Genomic DNA, 20,181 nt, shown 5'->3' on the forward strand with positions numbered 1-20,181 from the left:
GAAGAGAATGATGGCAGTCCTACACAGAACCAAACACTTCTCAGCCATCTTCCATGCTCCGCTAGCTACTATTTGACCATGGGGGGGGGGGGGATATGGGAAGAAAGTGAGTTCTTCAGGAGGGGAAGAGGGCAATGCACTGTAGTTCTGCTATAGAGGAACATTACAATATGTTTACCAATAAATGATCTTGGCCTGTACTTTTGTGCAAACCTTATCATTAAGACTGAAGCATGGCTTTGGCATGGCTTCTGGCCTCTTGGGACACAAGCATCAAAGGTGCTATAATATCTCTTTGCTACAGTACTGACTTGCATACACACACAAAGTCTTTTTGAGCACAGAGGGGAATTGCATTCATCCCTCTACATTTGCAGCTTTGACTTTTGTGGATTTGATTATTTGTGGATTTTATTAATATGTTCTCTCTAGGAATATCTAGGTCCTTCAGAGCAACTCTATGGTCAACTTTAACCAAAAGTCACTCTGAAAGACCTAGAGATTCCTAGAGAGAACACTCTACTCTGCATTTGCAGCTCCTCCAGCACAATTCTATGGTCAGTGTCTGGGAGATGTTGACCACAAAGTTGCACTGGAGGACCTAGAGATTCCTAAAGAGATGATCTCTCAGGTAAAAGCATGGTGTTTTTGTTATTTGTGGTTTTTTCACATTCACGTCCCCATGTAGAGGGACGAGGGCACTCCTGAATGGATTCTGACAGAACTGTGTTGCATGATTGTTATTTGGCACTGTCTGTGGGAAGTTGAGCAAACCAGGGTTTCAGGTTCAAAAAGGAAAAATGAACATTCAACTTTGCATGACTTGATATTTACTTTCTTAACATTTCCAAACTGATCACAACCACCAAAATAATGTAGCAGTGTTCATCTGGAATATTAGTATGCAAAGGGATCTTGTAGGACCTTTGAGACTAAGTATTGGAAACATAAGCTTTCATTAACTTGGAATTTATAATGTATAATATAAGTTTTCATAGACTTGGAACATTACCGTACGAGGCGCTAGTGATGGAATTGGAGTGGAATTATAACATGTGACACCTTCCCTTTTTGCATGATGTTGGCACTCATCCCTTGCTGACCAGTTGTCCTATCATTAATATTCCACAAGTTCAAATTAACCAGAGAAACCTGTCAATAACTGCCAATAGCACTACATTCCCAAGATTGTGCAATTACAAATTGTTTCAGCTCTACTGTAGTGAGACTGCGAGGTCAATGTCATGCAAGTAGCCGTGCCATGAACTGTTCTCCCTGCTTCTGTTAAGTCATGAAGCTTCCTGTTTAGTGAAGAGGATTTTCACATGATCCATTGATGCTGGATAAAAGTGTGTGTCACAATCTACAGAACCACCAGTTCTAAAAGTTAAAACAGCACCATGGAACTCTAGAATCCTGAATCCCTCCCTGCAAATGAATCCCCCAAACAATGTCGTGATTACTGGTCTGCTCTCATAGCTGCAAGATTTCAGAAGGAATTTAAAACAACAACAACAACAACAACAACAATAATGCATGTGCAAAACAGGGGGGAGGAAGCGGAGGCTGTTGGGTAACATATGTTGTGCGGAAAACCTAGACCAGAACCATTCATCACAAAGCAAGGACTATAATGCTATTAAAAGGTAATATAAATTCTTTCATAGCATTATTGCTACCGTTGTAATAACAGTATATTATTTGCGTGAATATAGAATGCTGCAGTAATGTCCTTGGCCAGCTTCCTCAGATGCATCAATGAAGTCTATGAAAGTTCATGTTACAACCTCTTTTGCACAATTAGTTGCAAATGTGCAATACATTTGCCTTTGCATACTAAAACTACAGTTCATCTTTCTATAAGATGTGAAGTGTTTGCTGGTGCTTTGCCCAATTTATTAACATTCAATCACAAACTACATTCTTCTGTGCCAAGGAGAAATCAGCAGCGCGAGAGTGTGAGAAGGCCTTTATGGCAGGGAAGGGGTATGGAAGGATCTTTTATTCTTTCTTCCAAGAAGAAGGTCCACAAGATTGCCTGTTAGTAAAAAGAGGCTGCTAGCCAGAGGTTTCTCAAAGGTGTTAGTAAGTGAATTCTCAGCGTTGCCTCGTATTTGGACATAAGCCAATGGATTCCAGTGAAAAGAAACAGGATTTTGACTAAACAGCTGCAATAACTTGGTGGTGAAACTGTTTGTTCAGTGAAACAGACTTCTTTGGAAAGTGATAGTTCTCCTTCACTGGAGAGTTTACTTTACTTTTTTTAATTCTACTTTGCAGCAAATACTATAAAAAAATAACAACATATAAAATAATAATCACATTTTGTTTTCCAAATAAACCTATTTACAATTGATTTCCCATGTCTGTCCAGTTTCTATAAACGTTTGTCATTTAAATCTTATTTTCTCCAATTTCAAAGTAATGTTTTTAACAATTCTTCTGTGTATTATAGCCTAGTTCAATTTATTTTGATTGCTCTATCTCAATCCATACAATTAGCGTCTCGATAAATGTAAGTCCCCCCCAAAAATTTTGTGGCATATGGCCATGTCTGCAAAGTACAGTAAATGTATCTATGGTATCGCTTCAAAAGAGCATAGCCCAAGTTTATTTCTTGGAGGTAGGCTCCGGAACATCAGTTACTCTCAGTAGAGAGACAGACAACTACGCCAGAGGATGGGTCCAGTTTTCACACACACCTGGCAAGCCACACAGCCACATTTCTCTTGCACTGAAAATGGCATGACGCCACTTCATACTTCATCCATTTTGGAGGGCTGGGGGAGTTTGTGGGGGGGACCCCTAGATGGGGTGCTTTTGTTCAGTTTGGACTATTTGTGAACTGCAATGTATCCCATTTTGGGAGAAAGGCAAGATGTACATTCAATCAATCAAACCATCCAGATTTTTTTTTCCCATTGGCGAGAATGTGATTATTGTGACAATTTCATAAATATACAGAGCAAGCATGGTGTAGTGCTTTGGGTGTTGGACCAGAACTCGAGACCAAGGTTCAAATCCCTGCTCAGCCATTGAAAGCAACTGGGCAAGTCACACTCTCTCAGCCTCAGAGGAAGAAAAAGCCAAACCCCTCTGAACAAATCTTGCCAAGAAACCCCTGTAATAGGGTTGCCATAAATCAGAAACAACTTGAAGGCACACAATAACAACAACAATACGGTGATGAGATAGATTTAGTAAGGGTTGATTAAATGAATAAAATAAAATTATGTGACATGATTAGTACTTCTGAGACAATTCTGGAATGACCTTCTGTGTCACTTTGCTCCTGTGGAGGTTTGAAATTTCTAAAAGAATTTGTAAGGAATATACATATCTCTCATATGTGTTTTATATTGTTAAGAGATGCATAACACAGTAACTGGGCATTTACTAGTTAACCAAGCAGGCCTGAAGCAAATAATAATAACAATGCGGGTTTCAGTAGTTGCACCTCTCCTGGCAGGTTGAGCAAGTTTGGTTCATCCTATGATAAGAATGTTCTATCTGAGGCTGGGAGAGTGTGACTTGCCCAAGGTCACTCAGTGAGTTTCTATTGTTGAGCAGGGATTCAAACCATAGTTTCCAAAGTCATAGTCCAATGCCCAAACTACTACATCATGATGGCTTTCTATATTCATGATTACTACTCAGCAAATACTGGTTGAGATCTCCATGTAACCAATAAACCATTGCTTTGGTTCACCTTTGACTACATTTCATTATCACGTATCATTGCACCTGAGTTGGCCTGAGAACTGAGTGGATCAGTGCCCTGGAATCATTACAGATCCAGAACATGGCATGTGTGATCCAAGGTATGGGAAAAGAGCTAAAACAGTTGAGTTGAGAAGATGATGTGGCTATAAAGAATGTGTCAATTGTGTTTTCACTATGGTTCAGTGACAGCATTAAAAAGGATTAGCAAAATTTTTCATATTAGCTATAATAACGTATAGTGTTTTTTATAATGTATTTTAACGCTTTTGTTTTTGGCTTATGATTTGTTAACCGCAATAAAGGTTGATGACAGAATGATAGAAAATGGATTATCATCCAGCATGGCCTTTTTCAGTTATGTGAAAGAAAGATACAAGGAGGCATGTTGCATAGTTCAAGTCCATACAAAGCCCCCAATATCAAGAAAGGATCCAACGGCATTAGTAAAAAGCCTTTCTGTGCATTTCCCATAGCAAATATCTCCATCCTGTTTAATGCGTAGAAAGAATCCCAAGGCTGCAGTCATCAGCACATTTGCAAAGGACTTACTTAATGGGACTTACCCTTGGGACTTACCAACATGTTAAGTATCGTGCTTCATTGCAGGGACAGCTTGTGGTTTCTATGCCGGGGTGAATCCTATTCCCAAAGTAGCCTCAGCACTTTGGACAGCTCCATTTGTATCTGGAATAAAACCAAAGTGGTCAGTGCACTTTGGAAAATGAAGCTATTGGCCCATTCGCTGCACAGCTATGCCCCTTCAAATACAAGCCTTATGGAGCGGGAGTGCAACAGCTTTCTCTGGGCCTCTCCACATGCCGTCACAGCACTTCCATTCTCCTTCCCTAGGGAGATGGTCATAAAAGCATGCCTTTCGTCAAATGGATTTTTCCAGCATAACAAAAGACACACTTTTACAACCATCTCTCTCAGGAAGAAAACAGAAGTGTTATGACAGCCTGTGGAGAGGCACAGAGAAAACTGCTGCTCTCCTACACTGTTTCAGATTTCTTTTCTCATGTGATAAAGCTCTACAAGAACCATATTTTAAGGGCAGATACAACTGCAACTGGGCAGACCTTGCAAATTCCCAATGACTTGCACTTCCACATGGCCTTTTGGAGATGGCTGAACAGACCAACAGAGGAGTGTTTTATCTGTGCAAAAGAATAAATGACTCTTTTGGCTCACTTCTTTTTTTCTCCGTTATAATTTTAAACAATGGAATGGTTGAATAGTATTTACACTGAATGAATGAAGTGCACTGGCTGTCTAGTTCAATCTAGTCTAGGGCATGACTTGTCTAGTTCAGTCTTTCAGTTTCATCAAGACTACTTAAGACAGGGGAAATAGGCCAGTTCGCTGGAACTGTGCGGTTTGGTTGAGGGGTTCTGTGATGTTTCACTAAGCGCTCAAAACAGTTTCCATGGAAGTGGGACTCATCCACTTCATGAAGCCACTTGTGGTTGATGAACACCATCTAGCTTTTCTCATGTCGAAAAGAGCATCAAGTGAGCCATGCCCTCAGAGCTTGATTCACTCTCATTATTTGCCCTCTCTAAACCCTGTGGTTTAAAGAAGGTTCTGCCAACCTAGAAGTTCGAAAGCATGTAAAAGTGCATGTAGATTAATAGGTACCACTTTGGTGGGAAGGTAACAGCGTTCCATGCAGTAATGCTGGCCATGTGACCAAGGAGTCGTCTTTGACAATGCTGGTTCTTTGGCTTAGTAGCAGAGATGAGCACTACCCCCTACAGTCAGACATGACAACTTTGTCAAAGGTTTTACCTTTAACCTTTACCTTTACCTTTTCCTTTTAAGCCCTGTGGAGGCAGAAAACCAACCAGTCTGAGCACAGGAGAAAGGTTTGTCTATGACCATAGCCATACTGTGCTCCTGCTGCCCAGTCAAAACAAGGTGACACAACCAAGCATTGGGTTTGCTTGGGTGATGGGTTTCCAGAAGAATGAGAACTGGTTGTTTGTACATGTTGTTCTTTTTCTTATGTTTTATTAATTGGCTTTCAGAGTTTTGCATTTGGGGTACAGGTTGAGTATCCCTTATCTGATATTCCTGAAATACTCTAAAATCCAAAATCGTCCACATGGGCCACTGAGATAGTGACACCCTTTGGTTTCTGGTGGTTCATTGTACACAAACTTTGTTTCAGGCACAAAATAATTTAAAATATTGTGTATGAAATTACCTACAGGATATGTTCATAAGGTGTATATGAAACATAAATTGATTTCATGTTTAGGCTTGGGTCCCATCCCTAAGATCCCTCGTGATGCATATGCAAATATTCCAAAGTCGGAAAAAATCCAGAAGCCAACACACTTCTGGTCCCAAGTGTTTCAGATAAGGGAGACTCAGCCTGTATTCTGACTGCAAGAAAAGGCTCAGGTAGAAATCTGGGGTTATTTACAATAGAGAATGAGCATGGTTTGAGACCACTATAACTACTATGGCTTCATCTTATAGAATCCTGGGATTTGGAGTTTATTGAGCTCCGTAGAATTCTCTAGTGCAGTTCCCTGAAGTGCATCAATACAGTTCTCTTGCCAAAAAATAAAACATTTCTGACATGTGAATACATCCTGACTTATATAAAATAAAAATAAAAACTGGACGCTTGTCCAGAGTTTCCCAGAAGTGTTTTCCAAATCACTCAGATCCTGTAAATCAAATTGCTGGTACACCGTGTCTCTGTCCTAAGGTACATACCAAGATCTAAAAGAATTAAATAATATTTTTTGAAGAGTAGGTAAAATTCTATGACTTGAGCTATTTTGCTTGCACAACATTTCAGAAACAGGTATTTGATGCCTTCCTGCAAGCTTCTTATCATGTACATGGAACGAAGTAGGTGTGCCACGTGGCTCAAGAAAGTACAAAGTCCAGATATTTAAAAAGGACATGCCAGTGCTGGGAGTACAGCACCATGCCTATCTCACCATAGGAAACAACCCTAGTCCCTGCAGTATATGGAAAGAATGCTATCCTAAACACATGACAAGTGAGTTCCACTTGCTTGTTTTCTTTTGTTACAGTCTTTAAAAATGTTGTACCTCTGGTACAGAGGTCTAGATCTGACTTTCATTTCCTTCATGCTGCCCTCTCTGCTTTTCTATGAGCATAAAGAAAGAAGCAAGTACTGGATAATTGTGGCACTTGTTTGTTGTTGCTCTTGTGCACCTTAAAGTCATTTCCAACTTACGGCAATCCTAAGGCAAACCTATGATGGGGTTTTCTCTTCAAGATTTGTTCAGAGGAGGTTTGCCTACTGCCTTCTCCTGAGGCTGAGAGAGTGTGATTTGCCCAAGGTCACACAATGGGTTTCATAGATGAAATCGACCCCTGGTCTCCAGAGTCATAGTCCAACACTTAAACCACTACACCACACTATATACAAAGATAGTCAAAGTTCATGGTATACTGCAATTATTTTATCAGGAGAAATGAAGGTATCAGTCTGTGGAAAGGTTCTTCAGCAATGTTACTATGCTGTGAAATGAAATTAATTTTCTGTTGATGTCTGTGTAATTTAACATTCTGACTGGAGAAGCCTCCAAAACAATATCAAAACTCAGGGTTACATTCATTTAGACTTAAAGTGGACTTAAATAATGCATATCTGGATATTTAGGCTGCTTACATTATGTGCAGTTCCATGGGCCACTTTTGGTTCAATTTCCTTCTCGAACACTTCATAACACCTGCTATTTTCTTAACTTTACCTGGATTAATAACATTATATCATTTTGGACTGCCTGCAGTTTTTAGCAAAGCTTGTTTTCCTTGTAACACTACGGGTTGAGTCTCCCTTATCTGGAATTGTGAAATCCAAATATTCCAGGATCCAGAATTGTTCACTTGGGTGGCTAAGACAGTGACCCCTTTGCTTTCTGATGGTTTAATTGGCACAATTTTTGTTTCATGAACAAAATTATTTAAAACATTGTGTATAAAATTACATGCAGGATATGTGTATAAGGTGCATACAAAACATAAGAGAATGTCATGTTTAGACTTTGGGTTTCTTCTCCAAGATATCTTATGCAAAATATTCCAAAATCTGAAAAGCTCCAAAATCCAAAACACTTTTGGCCCCAAGCATTTTGGATAAACAAGACTCAGCCTATGCTTTACTGTACATGTACATGTTCAGTGGATTCTTTAGTTAAGCATTTGTCGCGGCAGAGGGCTTTCCAGGGGATGCCACATCTCCCTCTTTTTTGTTTTTTATGAGCTGGTGTACATACCCTGCGACCAGCTGCTTTTCCGTGGTTGTCATTGTCCTTTGTAAAAGCCTAGAACACAAAGCAGGAACACATTGGATGAGATGGTAAAATAGGATCATAACACAAAAATGATAATGCCATATACAAGAAGTCTTTTCAGCCAATGAAGGTCTGGCAAATAGTAAATCAATCAGCTTCATAATCCAGAATACCCAATGTTCTGGTGGACCTGAGTCAGGTAAATCATGTAGTTCTTCAATCAAATTATTAATGGAACAAGAGTTATCTGACAATTTGAAACAACACATATCTTGATGTCTTCACATAGCAAAAGTGAATAGTCTATGGCTGCTCCATTGTCCAGAGTGGCATTTCTAAGTTCATGTTGTTCATCATTTAACATCATGTGAAATTGTTGATTGGATTGAAATATTAGGTTCTGAAGGCCTTGATGCCGTGTGCAGGTTTAAGATACTTGGCTGATGTCCATACTGTGCCTATTGGGGCTGACACTGCTGCACAACCTCTTCCCCAAATGACGGGGGTTGCTGGTCCTTTCCGCTGTCTCTGGCAACTGTCAATATCACACCAAGGGTCACAGCAGCAGGGAAAATGAAGAAAAATGTTTCTGTGTTGGAAATAAATAATCAGACAATGCAATTAAATTATTCCAGGCAAATCAAATACAGCAGATATGGCCCGGTTCACAACCTTTTTGTGTTGATTGGGGGGGGTGCAATCCCCCTTTTTTGTTTTTATAGAACAAGGCTATTGGGGTCATTAAAAAGGAGAAAGAGGGGACTTTTGGGCATAGGCAAAATTCAAGAAAGAAATTTTGGATATTTGCACCATTTTAATTGAGAGGGTGTACCACCTCTGAGATTGAAAGAAAAATGTAAGGCATGTGCCTTTTACTTTGAAACAGAGAGGGCTATCCATAGGGAAGAACATAGAAGAATGGCAATAGCAGACTTTAGTAAAGAAGGTAGGATACCAATTTTAGCAAAAATGAGGAAATCTATTTTAGCAAATCATTTTCTGCAAGCAGACCTATGGAGTACAGGATTAAACAAAAAGGACAAGGCAGAGGAGAAGGAGGGGTTTCCCCCCTCCCAGTAATCCCACTATAGCTAACCCAGATGAAGAGTAAGAGAGACAGATAGACTGTGCTGGTAAGAGAAGCTCTCTCTCTAGGAAACAATGTATAAAAGAAGGAAGCAAAACAACACAAATGGAGGAAGAGTACTGTACAAGAAATTCAGGCTTATGTGTTGCAAAAGTGTAGCACAAATCCAAACACATTAACAGACAGACAAACAATTTCTAGGTGCAAGAGAACTAGAATCTGTTTCTAAACATGTACCACAATTTAGGTAGATGGGATATGTAGTCCTTTAGCCATGAGAATATAAAGCAACTTAGACAAAACGTTTTTCCTACTTTAGCCAAGACAGTTTTTACAGATAGACTATGCTGACCAAAGTGAGGCTTAACAGCAAGGAAAAAGACACTTGAGAACAGGAATTAATCCCTATCGAAAAACCAATGCAGCAAAGACCTTTGGACTAAAAGAAGGGAGCTGTCTTCAGATTTGCAAATCACAATCAGCCAAACAAACAAGCAAATTAACAGATAACAAGCAACAATTAATAGGATCTACAACAACCTTTAGTTGTTGCAATTCTCCAGCCAAGCCTGGGCAAATCAAACACATAAAGGAGACAGAGGGCAAGCCAAGCTGACTACTAGAAGAATGAGACATAGTTTTCCAAGCACACTCCAAGTACTGATTTTATTCCATAAAACGGTATGTTCTCTCTGTCTGTAAGATTTGTGCATCCAAAGAGAATTTCAATTATGCTTAATCACAACCAAAAACGCAAAATTAACACAGATTTGAGTGGGGGGGAAAAACCTAGAAACTCCTGTCCCTTTACAATTTCCACAATTGAATAGGAGAGAACAAACTAAAGGCATACAGAATTCTCTAAAAACAGAATGTAGAGACAAAAAGTTGAGACAGTGTCACTCTGCCTGAGCACATGTAGAGTGCCAGCAACAGAAAATAGTGAGACATTTCTCAATCTCAATTTGCAAAGCAGGAGCAGAAGAGAGGGAATTTGGAATTTCCTACTGAATGATCTTATCCACTTGCCTCATGGGCACAAAGGAAAATGCAGAAATACAAAAAAACACAGACTACTGAATAAACTGGACTTACTGAGGGGAAGGAAAAACTTCCTGTCTTTTAAGATCCCAACACTTACAAAAGTTCTCTGCAATGTTTAAAATGCCTGCAGGGTTTTGAGTTTCTCAAAGAGCAGTTTCTACAATTCCTTTCCGAGAACTACCTTCTGAGGTCTTTGTTCTGGGAGCTGAGGCTGAAACAGTGTGCCTCACCTCTTGGTCAAGAAGCTGGTTTGAAGCTGAGACTGTGTCATCCATTTTCACTGTTTTTCCCAGGGAGCTGGGCTTTTGCCTCTTCCAGGAAACACATCTCCCAGTGCCACTCCAATCTGAACCACGGGAATGGGAAATATGACCTCTGAAGTTCCCTTTCTCTGGCATGTCTGGCTGGAAAGGTTTCCAAAGCTTGGGGTTTTGTGGTTGAACCCATGCCCTGTTTTCTGGGGTTTTGACCCTCTTGGCCTCGAAGCGCTTATTTGGGGTATGGTTCTCATCTCTCTGTTTGTAGACTGTAGTCCGAACAGTAGCAGAGGTGTCTCCAAAAGAAAGTGAGACATTTTTCTTTCCGTTTGGGCAAGGGGGGCTTGCTTTCCTGAGATTTACAGAGCAACTAGTAATATAGGGGCTCCTGGAATGGAGTCCCTTGGGGGTCTCTGGCAATTTCTGCTTGCCATGGTTAGGCAGACCTTCGGGTGTTTCCATCTCTCTTTGGGGAATGAGAGAAGGCTGAGTAGGGCTTTTAGATGGATCTAAAAAGCGTTTTTTAAGGGAATTTTCCCTAGCTTTCTTCTTTGGGGCTCGGGACTTTTCTTGTCTCTGTGCTATTGAAGGGGGAGGGTAGCAAGCCCTCCTAACCTATGTTGTAAGGGTCCTTGGAGCACCCAGCAACAAAGAAAGTTCAGAGTCCGATTGTAGCTCAAAATAAGCACATCTTTAATCTCGGTACGGGATGACAGCTGCCTAAATGGCAATTCCAAGACTGTCACACCCAATTGTCTTTCTTCAAACCTTTTATACATTCTAAAAATGCAAGCATAGTTTAAACAGCATCTCTTTTTGGGGTTAACTTTCAACATTTCCCAAAACCAGTTTATTGATTAATTCCTGCCTTCCTGCCTTCCTGACAAGTTTCCACAGTTCTGGTTAATCCTTCACAATCCCATTGTTCCTCTTTATCAGATTGCTTGGCCATGCTATGCTGTAATCATTAAACTGCCCAATTGTCTTTTGACCTTTAGGTATTTGTTCCTCTCACTATCATTAGATGAAATTTCGAAGAGAGCTGCCTTAGGTGCTGGGAAAAGGTTTCCCAACCCGCAAATAGCTCTGACTCTTTGATTTGGCATCCCAGAGACTCCTTGCTCTTGGGATGAAGTCCTCTATATATTTCACCCATGAACTCTTTATTCATAGCTTTAGAGGGGAGAGCTATTCTTGCAAGCAACATTTTTCTAGCCATGTATGTTTCTGGACCCTCATTTGTTTTTTGCTCTTGTGCGTAGTATAAATCCTCGGCCAGTTATCCTGGCCACAATAGGCTCAAGATATATCCCATCCAGGAGTACATATCTTGGGACAAAAGGTTTCGACACATCACTGCTGCTTCCAGGTTGTCTCTGTCTACAGAGGACATGCACAGCCTAGCCAACTGTGTCAGATGAAATCCTGCAGCATATGGATAACTATTTGCAGCCCGAATCATCCATTTTATGCTCGTTTCCTGACTTAAGGGACCTAACAAATCTGCCATTACACATGCTTCTGCGATGGAGAAATGGTTTGTTCTTGATTTGACGTTGTTTCCCATTTTTGAACCTTGGCTGCCAAAATGGAATTTTCCTCCTTGAGGAGGTTGACTTGGGCTATCAATTCTTTAATCTCTTTCTTCATTTTATTGGGGAAAGCCCTAGCAATTTTGGGAGCTTATCTGAGTCTTATCCTCCAGTGGGAGGATGAAGGGCAGAAAAGCTGAGAAAACTTACTGTTCCTTTCCTTGGAAGAATGTCCTCCAAGTCTGTCGTGAAGCTGTAAAGCCTCTTAGACGTGATTGGCTTAGGGTTTAGACCCAATTTTTAGCTGAAGTTGGTGGATACCTTAAAAAGTTTGTCCAATGAAGAGTCTGGGTTAAAACCACTTGCTCCAAAACAAATTTGGCCAAGACCTTTAGGGATTTATTGGCATTCCCTCCACCTTTCAACTCAGGTAGAGTTTAAAGCCAGGCCACTTCTAGTGTTCTGACTTTAGGATTTTTCTTTGCTTCAGCTATTCCTGCTTCTACTGCTCCCAGCCGGGGCCTTAGAGGCGATAAGGGAGGAGCAACCACTGGAACGGGGTAACCAGGTGGATCTCCTGGAGGAGCTAATGTGGCTAAAGGAGCGGGGGGGGGCTGTGGGCAGGATTTGGGGGCCGTGGATTGGCTTAGCCGTCCCATGGCCGAGTTTACCACCTGCCAGGCAATCAAATGGGGTGGTGCGGCACGAGGCTCAGCCTTAAGATGATTGCCTATCTTCTCCCATTCCTCCGCAGAGAGTATTCCCCTCTCTGGGTACCAGGGACACTGGCATGAGATCTCTGCAACTAAATTTTTTATGTCTCTCTGGGTGATTTGTTTATCCCCTGACAACCGCTTAACTATAACTCCCTAGCGTGAGACCTTTGCTTGGCGGTCAACGTTCCTCCCATACTCACGGGATCCTTTGAGGATGTGCGCGCAGACTATTCCAGTCGAGTGAGCTGGGCCAGAGCCACCTTCTCCGTATCACGTCGAGGTCACCAGCTGTCGCGGCAGAGAGACGCAGAGACAGGAATGGGGGTGCAAAGCTTCTTCTGCTGGCCAGGTCTTGGCCAGCTCCTTTTATTGACATCAGGGTTACATTAGGTTTTACATTATCTTATTGTACATCAGAAGGCAATTTGCGGAATCAGGGACCAATGTGTACTCAGGAGATTTCTAATTAGCAAAGGGGAGCAGGGTGTGTACACTGTCTCAGCCGAATCAACATGGGCTTATCCAATTATGGATAAAGCATTGTCAACCAGAAGGTGAGTCATGATCTCGTGGTTTGCCAGCGAGGCCATCACATCCTATTCTCGGTAGACATTGCTATCCTGGGAGGGGGTGCACCCCCTGGGCTTTCCAGGGGATGCCACAAGCATTCTTGTTCCTGATACATTTCCATATGTTTTTCAATACATAGGGTATGAGAAATTACATTTCAGTCTCATTTCCTGTATTGTTTGCCTGAAATCCTAAATACACATAGTACAGAGGTACTAGGAAGTTTTGCTTCCACATTTATTTTTGATAACCTTTTACAATGTTCATTGTCTCCCATGAAGTCATGTGTTTCTTCTGCAGTAAATCTATCAAGTATCTGCTTTGGTTTCTTCTGACTGCCCTTTTTACTCTTTTATGGCCATGTATGCAAATGTACCACTTATGATTCATCAACAACCTTCATCCAAGTCACAGATAAAAAGTTGCAGCCTGGTTGCTCAGCATCATTTCCTAAGTAGCTACTTCAGTGATGACTTGCAGTGGCTTGGAAGTCTCTCATCCATAGCGCTTCCATAAGACCAAGTCAACTGGACAGCAGTTAACAGCAACAACAGCATAACTCTTTTGGAAGAGAAGTCTCTGAAAACGGTAAGCCATTTATTTACTCTAACTCTTTTTTCTTCCCAAATGAAAAGTTGTTTGAATGGCTTAATTGTTTTGTACAAGCTGAAGACCCTTCCAGCACCAGATCCAGTCTGATCTTGAAAGCTAAGCAGGTTCAGCCTTGGTTAGTACTTGGATAGGTGACTGCCAATGAATGCCAGGTGCTGCAGGCTCTTTTTCAGTGGCAAAACCACCTCTGAGGATCCCTTGCTTAAGAAAACCCTTTGAAATTTCTTGGGGGGTCACCATAAATCAACAGGCGACTTGAAGGTGCAGAGACAAACAGACACAATTAACTTGCTTAGGTGAAGTCAAACCATTGATTTATATAGTTAGTACAGTACCTCTCCACACTTGGGTTCTTCCCTGTTTGGGACTGGCATCAATTTTGTTCAGACAGGCTTTACAATTGCATGTGAAGTTGTGACAGGTTTTGGTTCTATTATTATTATTATTATTATTATTATTATTATTATGAAATTTTGTTGGGAATGTGGTAACATAAAGACTGCAGTAGTATCTGAGAGGCTTGCAAACTTCTCCTAGCTGTCTTGGAAAGACCACAATTTATCTTTCAACAATTCCAAAGAACAGTTCCGTGGAAATGACACGGTTATGGAGTTCCCAATTGTTATGGAAATGCTGTGCAATGAATTTCCTCTCAACTGGAGGGTTCAAAAATTCAAATGAGACTTCATCCTTTAGCTATTCCTAAAAGAATTTAACTCTTCCAAGGATTTTTTTTTTAAAAAAGCACCACAATGTTATTAAGTTGTTATTCAAACTCTGCATCAGAAACTTTAATCTCAATGGCCAGCTTTTCTTGAGGACCTTTTCAAATTAAGAGCAGTTTCCCAGAAGCAACCTGAAACCACTCAGCTGTTTCATTCATGCTAAAGATGTTATTTTGAGATATGCCACCTGACTCTGGTCTTCACTCGGAGTGAAGCTGGAAGTTGCTGACTGAGGCAGCAATTCATCAAAAACCAAAAAGAATTGAGCAAGACACCTGAAATATCTTTTATACAGTATTTATATTTGAGGCTCACAGAAAACATTCTTGCAACCTTATAATGTATAAACATTCTTGCAGCCTTAATATTGAGATTAATTTACAGTTTGTTTTTAATCAGCTTGATGGACCTCAGGGAGGAAGATGTAACAATGTCCTTATTCTATGTCTCCATTAAAAAAAAAAAGCCCAAAAGCCAAAGATATTGTTCCTTCACCTCCCAATGCAAATCTGTGCACGTTCACCTTGGGAAAAACCTCCCTGAGAACAGTTATGACTCCTTTTCTCTAAAATATTGATGTTGTTGTGATACACTTTCAAGTCATTTCTGATTTATGGCAACCCTAAGGGCTTTTCTGAGGCTGAGAATGTGTGGTTTGCCCAAGGTCACCCAGTGGGTTTCCATGACTGCGCAGGGATTTGAACCCTAGTCTCCAAAGTTGTAGTCCAATGCTCAAACTTACCATCTAGTATTTAATGGGAAGTCATGAGAAGGGAAGAAAACAATATGAAACAGAAAGAGAACACAGACAAGACATTCGTTTTGGTTTTTGCCTCTGAAGCCCATTCTGGGCACCACAATTCAAAAAGGATGTTGAGAAGCTTGAACTAGCCCAAAGGCAGGCAACCAAAATGGTGAAGGGTCTCATGCCCTATGAGGAATGGCTTAGAGAGTTGGGTGTGTTTAACCTGGAGAAGAGGCAGTTAAGAGGTGATATGATAGCCCTGTTTAAATGTTTGAAGGGATGTCATATTGAGGAAGAACCAAGCTTGTTTTCTGCTGCCCCAGAGAACAGGACCCGGAACAATGGATGTAAGCTACAGGAAAAGAGATTCCACCTCAACATTAGGAGGAATTTCCAGACAGTGGAACAAGCTCCCTCAGAGTGTAGTGGAGTCTCCTTTCCTGGAGGTCTTTAAGCAGAGGCTGAATGGCCATCTGTCAGTGATGCTTTGATGGAGAGTTCCTGCATGGCAGGGAGTTGGACTGGATGGCCCTTGCAGTCTCTTCCAACTCTATGATTCTAAGTTATCAGAATTACAGGCAAGCAAATGCAAAACAGTTGATGCTAGCAGAGAGGAAAATAGGCATGTCTTGAAAGAGAAAAAGTAGAAATAATAAATAATAAAAATAACAATTTTATTTATATACCGCTTTTCTTCAAATCAAAGCGGTTAACAACATTTACATGTACAATATAAAAACCATCAGTATAAAACAACATAAGCACCAACAAAAGGTTAAGGAATGCGCTGTTCCTTATTTTCCTAATACAGTAGTGCAAAACACTGTCCTGAGCATCAAAATAGATAATAAAGATAGCCCATATTTAGAAGCAATGCTCCTTTAAATAATGGAAGGCATCTGTTTGTCCTTGCATATGCTTTCCTCAACTCCACATCTTACGTAGATTGTTGCTTTGTTTTATGACTGGTCACTGGAAGGTGAAGATGCTTGTGTTTGTTGAAGTGCACAGCTCTGAGAAAACGCATGGTGGGAAGTTAAGATGACACTAATACATTTTTCCTTTAATATACCATTTGGCCTTAAGATGTGGGACAGGTAAAGTAACAGCCACAGGATACCAAGAATTTTTCTCAAAGCAAAAGGAGAAGGGAAGCCACCTTACCCCAGTAATGCTGGTCCTTAGGAGAAGCGAAGCATCCCAAGTCAGAAGTGTGAAGAATGCAGTGCTGGTGTCTTTCTACCAGCTGTCGTTAAACATGATAACAAACTTGTCTCGGATTCCTCTGTCCACCTTGTTGTGCTAAAAATAATCTAGATTCAGCCACTCTTTATTAAAGGGAAGACAAGCAATTACAGTGCTTCTCCTGTGGTTGGATAGATTGGTTGTTGTAAACCAGATAAGACGCAAGCAGGGCTATTGCTGCATAGTCAGGCAACAGCAGCAAAGAAACACAAACTGTTTGTGGTACAGTTGCCACTCCCAAGCAGGCTGACAGACGGAGATAAACACTGGAGGCACGCCGCTGCCACTCTATGTATATTTGCCAATGAAAGATGATGGACAGTTGCTTGACTAACTCATCAACAATTTGGCCACTGTACAATTTGACTCCACCTTCTTCCTTCTTAGAATCATAGAGTTGGAAGAGACCACAAAGGCCATCCAGTCTAACCCTATTCCGTCATGCAGGAATATAGAATCAAAGCACCCCCAACAGATGGTTGTCCAGCTTCAGTGTAAAAACCTCCAAAGGAGACTCCGCCATTCTCTGAGCAAGTATTTTCCACTGGGGAACAGCTCTTACATCAGGAAGTTCCTCCTAATGTTGAGGTGGAATCTCTTTTCCTGTAGCTTGCATCCATTGTTCCATATCCTCATCTCTGGAGCAGCAGAAAACAAACTTGCTCCATCCTCAATATGACATCCCTTCCAATATTTAAATATGGCTATCATGCCACCTCTTAAACTTCTCTTCCCAAGACTAATTCCTTCCAGCTATTAAGAAGAAGGCTGGAAGAACATGAAGAGGCACAGAGGATGGAAAACAGGACGAAGAGGGGAAGCAACCTGGTGCCATTTTATGTACCAGAGTTGAATAATCCCACTGAGTGTTTCACCTCTGGGCCCAAAAAACTCTCGGGCCCCAAATCCAACTCAGAATTCTTCCAGGATGAAGAGTGACTCCTTATAGTATAGTACCTAGTATTTTGTCTGTTCTGCTGCTACTTCCCCACCATATTGTCACATTTTTGAGGGGTGCAATTTGTAGCAATTTTGTGAATCCACTCTAGGGCTCTTCCAAACATTTCTTAAACCAGGTCATGGTTTGCAGAGGTTGTCCTATGGTCTGAAGGACATTTGTTCCCTTCAGGATATATGAGTTTGGCTGCATCTACTTTGCAGAATTAATGCAGTAGTTTTGTGAGGGTTTGTAGTTTTGTGAGTTATTTAGTCTTCTCTGACATAAAGCTCTGGTGCCACAACAAAGTACAAATCCCAGGATTGTAAATGGTGCCAGGTTACCAGAAAATAATCCAAACAGAAATATCATTTGGATTTTTAAAAAAAATCCCTGGGAATTACAGCAATAAATAGTGAAACCTCCACCCATCTCCTGAACACATTTGCTCTGTCTTGAGGATCCCTCTGTCAGGAAAAAGCAGGTGGTAGTAGGACAGGGTAAGTGTGCAGTTGCTCTTCCTCATCATCTGAAGATGCTTGACATTACCTCATAACGGAGTGCCTCTGCGATAATGTTAAAATCCATTTCATAGACTCATTAAGTTGGAAGCGGCCGCAAGGGCCATCCAGTCCAACCCATTCTGCCATGCAGGAAGATACAGTCAAAGCACTCCCAAGAGATGGCCATTCTGCTCTGCATAAAAAGCTCCAAAGAAGGAGACTCCACCATCCTCTGAAGCAGCGTCTTCCACTGTCAAACAGCTCTTACCATCAGGAAATTCCTCCTAATGGCATGGAATCTCTTTTCTTGGAGCTTGCATCGATTGTTCCAGGTCCTGTTGTCTGGAGCAGCAGAAAACAAGCTTGCTCTATCCGCAGTATGACATCCCTTCAAATATTTAAATATGGCTATCATGTCACAGCTCTTACAGTTGTTTATGAACACCTGGTGCAAAAATGTGAGTGATGTAGACTTAGAATTGGCAAAATTAAATAGATTGTTATTGATCTCTCTATATCTCTTCTTCAGATCCAACAGTGCAGTGCTGTTCCAAAGGACAGTGGACCAGCTGTTCCAATGGATCCCCAAAATTCATATGCCTCTCTAGTGAAAGGCATCCAGTCTCTTAAGGTCACTGGCAATTTTAATCCTTGTCAGCTTCTGCTCACTGGAGACCAGTCCTTCCCAGTTCTTCTGAGTTCAAAGGGTGAAGTCCTCATTGCTGCCTCTCAGTACAGGGAAGGCCGGATAGTGGTCACGGCCCATGAACAAATGCTGAAACTTCCCCAGTTTTTGCCCTTGATTAAAAATGCTCTGGAGTGGCTCAAGCTGTCCAAGACAGAACAGGTGGGGGTCCACAAAAGCATGGCTGCCCTCTCTGAGATGCTCCTTAGCGGTGGAGTCAAAGTTCATGCCGGAGTGCCACTTGGGGACTCTCTAGGGGTCTACTGCTTGGATGCCTATGATGACACAATGGCTGATGACCTTGTGCAGTTTGTCAAAAGAGGTGGCGGGCTGTTGATCGGAGGACAGGCCTGGCATTGGTCATATCAACATGGCAAGGAGAAAGTGATGGTTGAATTTCCTGGCAATCGGGTGACCAGCGTGGCTGGCGTGTACTTCACTGCCAATGTGGGAGAGAATGGGATCTTCCCTGTGCCCAAGGAAATGCCAAAGGTTCCCCTTTTTACTGAGTAAGTATATCTCTTTATCTGCCTTATTTCTATTTTTCCTTTGAAAACGTGCCTTTTGTTTCTCTTTAGCATCACAAAGAAAGACAACCCAAACAGACTTGCTGTGATGGGATAGTTTGAATACCTTGGAGTATTAGTGAGCTGATTCAAGACAGTCAACCATCCCAAGGCCTTTGTGCCTGACATCTAGTACTACAGTGGTCCTTGTTATCCACTGGAGTTTGGTCCCAGGACCCTCTGTGGATACCAAAAATCCATGGATGTTTAAGTTCCATTAAATACAATGCTATAGTAAAATAGTGTCCCTTATATAAAATGACAAAATCAAGGTTTGCTTTTTGGAATATATATATGTGCCAATGGCGCACTCATGACGTAACAGGTGTGCCGCGACGTGCGGACACTATGTGAAAATGGTGGCGGCCATGTGGATGGGACATTGCCATCAGGCCGCCACCATTACATACTAGGGTTCCGGACTGTGCGGTTCCTGCGCAGTCCGGAACCCTAGTATTGCTGCTGCCATGCTCCTTTCGGCCCGTCTGTCTCAGGCCTGACTCTGCAAAATAAAACTGGTCAAGAAACACTTGTCTCTCTTTGCCTGTTTGTTGGGTCATGAGGCTGCCATCCCAAAGAGAGCTGGGGTGACAACCCCATAGAAAAAAGGTGGGCCATGGGCTGTATGAAGTCTTCCCAGGCTGTTTTTGTGACCCCTCTGGGCCCTGAAGAATTCAAAACCATTTTTTGTATTCTCGCTCAACAACAACAACAAAAAGTCTTTAAGGGGCTGTGTAGGGCATTTTTGCCGTGTATTTTTGATGGAGGGCATTTTAAGTCCAAGAAAGGTATTTTTAAAACCAGAAGTAAATCTGGGGGTGCTCTAGCTGGAAATCCTGCATTGAGCAAGGAGTTGAACCTGATGACCTTCCAACTCTATGTGTCTATGGTTTTAATAAAATAATAATAATAATAATAATAATAATAATAATAATAATAATAATAATAATA

At 41.4% G+C, this 20,181-nt stretch overlaps 1 protein-coding gene across 2 annotated transcripts in view; it reads left to right on the plus strand.

Annotated features, from left to right (window-relative positions):
• Positions 1 to 6,703: 6,703 nt before the first annotated feature.
• LOC121932289 (TRPM8 channel-associated factor homolog) overlaps positions 6,704 to 20,181 on the plus strand; it is a 24,881-nt gene continuing 11,403 nt past the window's right edge. The window contains exons 1-3 of one of the 2 annotated variants that reach the window (XM_042470866.1): positions 6,704 to 6,742; positions 13,621 to 13,800; positions 18,509 to 19,173. In XM_042470866.1, the coding sequence (XP_042326800.1) occupies positions 18,557 to 19,173 (617 nt within the window). In that variant the 5' untranslated portion in view covers positions 6,704 to 6,742; positions 13,621 to 13,800; positions 18,509 to 18,556. Of the gene's footprint in view, positions 6,743 to 13,617; positions 13,801 to 18,508; positions 19,174 to 20,181 lie in introns of those variants that run through there. The other variant, XM_042470867.1, reaches the window with a different exon arrangement.

Source organism: Sceloporus undulatus, chromosome 5 (genome assembly GCF_019175285.1).
Source record: "Sceloporus undulatus isolate JIND9_A2432 ecotype Alabama chromosome 5, SceUnd_v1.1, whole genome shotgun sequence".
NCBI lineage: Eukaryota > Metazoa > Chordata > Lepidosauria > Squamata > Phrynosomatidae > Sceloporus > Sceloporus undulatus.